Source organism: Chroicocephalus ridibundus, chromosome 1 (assembly GCF_963924245.1).
Source record: "Chroicocephalus ridibundus chromosome 1, bChrRid1.1, whole genome shotgun sequence".
In the NCBI taxonomy this organism is placed as follows: Eukaryota; Metazoa; Chordata; class Aves; order Charadriiformes; family Laridae; genus Chroicocephalus; species Chroicocephalus ridibundus.
Genome location: NC_086284.1, coordinates 158,886,379 through 158,892,378, shown reverse-complemented (window position 1 = coordinate 158,892,378; position 6,000 = coordinate 158,886,379). Strand labels below are relative to the sequence as shown.

Genomic DNA, 6,000 nt, shown 5'->3' with positions numbered 1-6,000 from the left:
CATATGATGATACAAGTTGATCAGGCAACAGAAGTATGAGAAAAAGTAGATTTATAGGTATCATCCTGGCGTAACAGGCAAGTACTCTCTTTTTACCTAAATTTAGTCCTTCTTCCCCATGAAGAGAGTATAAAATCACTGAGCCTTTCAGCTACTTTCCTATGTAGGGAAAGAGCTGGAGAAGTGCAATTGTATTTATATGTATGTTATAACTCCAAAAGAGGTTATAAATAACAAAGCTATGTTTGTTAGGTGAGTACAGAACTTGTGGGTGAAAGTGCAGCTTCTCATATTAGTGGGAGAAGAACTGTAAATAACTTCATGAAAAGCATAATCCTTTACTAACCCTCTCATGGTATGGTCACTTGCCCAGTGAATCCACTGCCAGCAGTGAAATGTGCACCTGGCAATCCTAATACCATATGTCAGGGTCTGTGCTAAGATATGTTAATTTAAGTGATCAAGGATTAACAACTTAGCCAACAGGTGCGCCTTCATGTGGACTCTATTGTTCAGCCAGGCATTCACTCAGAAAATGTCTCTTAATAAAGAACATTGATGAAAAAGCAGACAGTAGCTTCATGCAGTTGGCAAATCTCTTCTCTTTCTAATTCACATGCACCCAATGGATAGAGAATACATGCACTAAATTCTGATTGGAAAAGTTTGGGATATGCATAAAACTTCCAATGAGTATTATCAGGGTGGGGTCTTTGATGTCCACTAACAGACAAAAGTCTTGATCCTGATCTTGGATATACCAGCTTGAATCTGAAGTAATTCCTCTGATTAATGTCATGGAGAATAGAACGTCCCCTACAGCTGCTGGTTTTCTTCAATAGTCAATGACCATTTATCATTAACTTCAAAGGAGCAAAACTAGGCCAACATCATTTTTAAAACCCTCCTCTTCATGTGTTTGTATGGTACCTTAAAGGAAAAGCTATGTACAGAAAAGAGTTCCTGTGCTGGAAAGTATTACTAGCTGACAAAGGCCTGTTTATGTGAAGGACGTGCCTAGCTGTTAGCATGCTGTAATGCATAACCATTGTTATACATGTAGTTGTTGTAACTGATCCAGTCATCTGCACACTGATATTCTTGGTTAGACTGAATGTACGGATGATAAACTGTTTCTTTTCCCAAGAAGTAAGATGGAGCAAGTCTCTGTAAAACAACAGCACTGAACTGGTATGTCAGCTTCCTTCGAATTTTAATGATTTCACCCGTTCTTCCATAATTCCTCAATGCTCTGGCCATTTTCTGATATGTCATGATCTTGCGGTTTCCCTTTCTTTCTCCCCACAGCTCTGCAAGTTTCTCCTTGTTTTTGGAGACAAACTGAAAGACACCATTGGGCTTATCCACCCATTGGATGCAGTTTGCCATAGCTGGATCATACAGAGACTCGTGGAGGTACTCAAACAGTCGAAGTTTTTTTCTACCTATGAAGAAATAAAGTACAAAAGGTCGGAACAGAGCTCATACTTGTTTAAAAAGATGAACAGTTGTCTTTTTCCTGAAAAGAATCTTACAGGCAAAAGCATAGGTAAACCTAATACCCCATCACAAATTAAAAGATCAGCAGAAACTATTCAATGGAAGACCAGCAACAGCCAATGGGATGATAGCTCTGGAATGTACAGATCTGTGGTGACAGAAAGGGATTTGTTCATTAGAATTTCAAGAGCAGGTTATTTGGGGATCATGACAAATATCTGGCAACTTCACTGTGTGGTAGGTCTCAGAAGCCACTTTCAGCAGTCTTCAGGCACACGCTGTGCAGGTGCACGGTCAAGGAACCCACTGCAGGAAATTACATCCTAAGACAATGCAGGAAAGAGGTTCTGGAAAGCCAGTTTGAATGTTTTTGAATAAGTGTTTTCCCTGCTAAATAAAAACTCAAAGATTTCGAGATGACTCGATTTTTGTCAGGTCTATTTCAGGAATGTTTTGGGGATGCAAGGTAGTCTCTGATATAAGAAAGGGTGAGTGAGCGAGCAGGAAGAGCAAGCTAGTTTTGAACCATAAACCTCACCTAGTCAATAAGGAGTTAGACCTTCTGGTGTGCTGCAGTTTTCTAAAAACTTACAGAAGTGTCAACTTGCATTCCCATGCAGAATAAAGCAAGTTCAGTACTGCAATATCTCTCGGTTAACTCAGTGCTTCTCCCCACAGGCTGAGCTCTCAAACTTAAGTTCACTAGTGAGGCTTACTTAGTTTCACTTAGGTCTTGTGGATCCCTCCCACTGAAGTACTTCTAGTTCCCTTCACAAAGCCAAGGGTGATCGAGAAGTTGCCATAAGAAGGAAGAATTGAAGATTATGAGACAAAGAGGAACACTTTGCAGAAAGGGGAGTGCATGCAGAAGAACGGCTTCCACTTTAACCAAAGTGGAAACAAGCAGCTGCACCTAAAGTTCATAAAGTCTTGTCTTGTGTGGCTATTTTAAAATAGGAACAGGGGAAAAGCGACAGTTGCTAAGGAACACTGAGGTCAAGCCAAGACATCTGTTAGGGATGACAGTAATTCTGCATCTGGTGGTAAGGAAAGAGGAGAGAAGTGACAGTCAGACTGGGAAGAAGAAGAGCCTGAAATCAGAGGTACTTTCCAAAAAATTAATAAGTTTCATTATCTAAATAAAAATTGCCCTGTGACTAGAAGTACATATTCTACTGGAAACACATATAGTATTACCAATATGAGAAACTTAAAAGCAAACCGCTGAAGGACACTGCCTAGTCACGGTAAAGACTTCTTAGTAGGTGGCCTCCTTAGGCCCCCTCCAACCTGAATTATCCTATAAGCCTATGAATCTGTGGCAGAACAAATAAGATCAGGGGAAAATCTGCAGACTGCTGCGGACTGAGTCTTTGCTGGAAAATGATAGTGTAGCCATGGCTGCAGCCGCATCTGATTTCATGCTGTCTGTCCTCTTAGTTCAGCTGTCATTTCTGCCCAAGCTTTTATTTCTAGACACATCGTCTCTAGCTGATATCTTGGTTCGAGAGGGCTTATTTGCTCTTATGTGTTAATGCAGCTATGTTTCTAGAGCTCAGCTGTTATCCCCAAAGTGCTACACAATGCGGATGCACCAGTTTGAGCTGGGGTTAGTTCACAGATCTTTGTACTGCACCTGGTTGCATAAACTAGTGGTGTTTGTTACCAGGCCCTAAACATCAGTCTAAGCTAGCAGTCTTCCTTATGTGTCTACAGTCTGCAGGTTTCTTATGTGGTCACTGGAGAGAGGCGGGGTCCTTCAGAAGGTGTTTCAGAGTGTCTGCTTTAGATTTCTGTGCTGATTTTCCCCGAAGCAGCCTAATTCTCTCTGGGTGTGTCTAATTCAGGTGCATTTTTAAGTACCTCGCTTGGTTGTCTCCACTCACAGAGCTTTAGTTCAGATCATGGAATGGCTTGATGTGCGTGAACTGGACTCCTTTCAGAAGAAATTGAACTCAAAGATGCTTTCCAGAAGCATATCTGAATCACTGCAGCTTTCAGAACTTGCAGACAGCCTAGAGATTGTCCTAAATAAACCCTTGTGAAACAGTTTAAACACATACTTTGGGTCCTCAGTACTGATTGTTTCATCTACAGATCTATCCCTAAAGGGCCACACTACTTTCTGTAGACTTAGAGAAAAAGTCTCATGTCTCAATAAGAAGCCAAGAGGACTAAATTTATTTAGATAGAGTGCAAGTAGTCCCCCAAATCACAGTTTCTGTGGCCATGGGCACAAAGAAACCCTTAAGAGGACACAAAAAAACCCCATAAGAATAGCCAGTCATTTTGAAAATTTATGCAGTATGGCCTTCAGGAAAAGAACACTGATAATAATGTAAAAGAAATATGAAATAGGAAATTATGTTTAACAGAGCAGTAATGACTGAAGGTGAATTCAGACACTGACATGTCAAATTCCCCAGTGCAACACTGGGTAAGATTTAGAAAAGCGACATTTCTGGATTGAAAGGTTTTCATTTGCAATGGTTCATTTCAAGCACTAGAAGTACAGAACTTGAAAGGAGAGGCTACTCTTCCCATGGTCCCAAGGAATTTGTAGTAGTAGTAGTAGCTATTAAGCAACAGAAACCGCAGTGTTCAGCATCAATGGGAAGAGACAATACCAAAAACTGACACCAAGTGGTTAAAGCTGAGAGAAGGGGATTTCGAAAAGCAGCAAATCCAGGAAGCTACTCAAAAAGACCCGATAGTCAAAAGTAGGTGCAACAGCTCAGAGTGGAAGCTGCGTAAATCTCATCTAGCAGACTCATAGAAAGCATGCTGAGTCCCAAACAAAAACCAAAGAATGAACGCAATAAACAAATGAAATACTTTACGGACCAATGTCACCGCATCTATTCTTTGCAAAATAGATATCCACTCAAATAAAGTCAACCAAAAGGAGCACAAAAATAGCTATGAAAATACACAGTGGAAGTGACAAAAGCTAAGAGGTAATTTGAATAGTAAACAAAGAAAGGCGCAAAATCAGATGCAAAAATATTAATGTACGCGAAAAACCTTCAAGAAAACCAGTCCTTGTTGGACCACATGAAATAAAATAAGCTATTAAAGTGGATAAAGATGTTATTGATAGCTAGATAGCTAGACTTCTGTGCATCAGACTTCATCCCAGATGAGATTTGGAGTGAAATACACCTCTGGTTTGGTTTTCCATGTACTAAACATGACGACCAAATAAGATAACAGATTTATCTTACCTTATGAGATTTGGCAGATAGGAATTGAACACTAGCAGTTGGATTCTAGTTACTATTAAATGTTAACTTACTTTTTATCCTGTGAAGAGTAAAAAAATTAGGAAGAAGGGAAAGCATGATTTGCTGAGATTTTTAAAAGTAATATAATGTACATATCAAGACACGCTCTTTCTACACACCTTTCCCTGCTTTTGGCTGGCCAGCAGCAGCATGCATCACTTGGCTTTCTGGAGTATTCTGCAGCGTATGGTAGACAGTCTCATCTGTGTAAAAATCCCCTGCACTGTTCTTCAAGAATTAAGACAACAAAGAGTTACTAATAGAGTACATTCTCTGAGGAAAAAGAAACTTGTAGTAATTAATTGCCTGAAGCTTTCAAAATGCAGCTTTTCATCACCTGACCCATGGAAGACTTTTCTCAGCCACAAAGGCGTGCAGTGTACTGAACCAGTAACAAGCAGCACCAGTTTATGGCCAGTGAGAAGGACTGCCCACCAGGGAAGAAATTAAAAGGGAAAACAGAGTAATTGCCTCACCCTGGACCTTCAAGCCCTTCTGCTGGAAGCAGAGGAGGAACAGCGGACGCTGTTTCCAGAGTTAGTAAAAGACAAGGGACACCTGGACAGTGGCCCTTACAGACTCTGTAGTTTGTTTGTCACGTTGTCACTAATCTGCTCGTTGAAATGTGCTTTTGTTGCTATTCACCTGAATTTATCTCCCCTGCAATAGTCATTTTCCATCACTCCTGGAGGCCACAGCCCCGGTGTTTTTAAGAATGAATATGCACTCTGCAGGCTGAAGCAGAGCTCAGAGTCCAGATAATGCTGGACTTTCCAGAACTCTTAAAGCAAACTGCTGGAGAAAAAAATCAAAGGTGTGGTAATTTCTCACAGCAGCAGAAACTATGTGGAGGCTGAAAGTTGTTCTCTGCCTGTTCCCAGGTAATAGAAGCCCTTTTCCCTACTCTACGATGTAGGTTGTTTTGTTAGTTGTCATGTTACATGGTGAACTACAGAGGAGCATGAGAGGCAAACAGCTAAGATGAATCCTAGAAAAAGACGGTTAAACATGTTTTGCAAATATTTCCCAAGGAAGTTTCATCTGAATCATGCCTGTCCAGACTGAATTTCTGTTAGAGTTAGTAAAATGATTTGTCTTAGAAATCACAGAAAATGGGCAGCCACTGTTCCATTTATGTCTGACTCTCGGTATTAGTAATTATTAAGGGTATGTAGCATTAGGACAAGGGGCAATGGTTTTAAACTAGAGCAGGGTA

At 40.5% G+C, this 6,000-nt stretch overlaps 1 protein-coding gene across 3 annotated transcripts in view; it reads right to left on the bottom strand.

Moving 5' to 3' along the window:
* Window positions 1-248: 248 nt before the first annotated feature.
* Window positions 249-6,000, bottom strand: part of SPIC (Spi-C transcription factor) — a 29,183-nt gene continuing 23,431 nt past the window's right edge. For all 3 annotated transcript variants that reach the window (XM_063323347.1, XM_063323353.1, XM_063323342.1), the window contains 2 exons: window positions 4,904-5,012; window positions 249-1,445 (listed from right to left, as the gene is read on the bottom strand). In XM_063323347.1, the coding sequence (XP_063179417.1) occupies window positions 1,018-1,445; window positions 4,904-5,012 (537 nt within the window). In that variant the 3' untranslated portion in view covers window positions 249-1,017. The remainder of the gene's footprint in view (window positions 1,446-4,903; window positions 5,013-6,000) is intronic.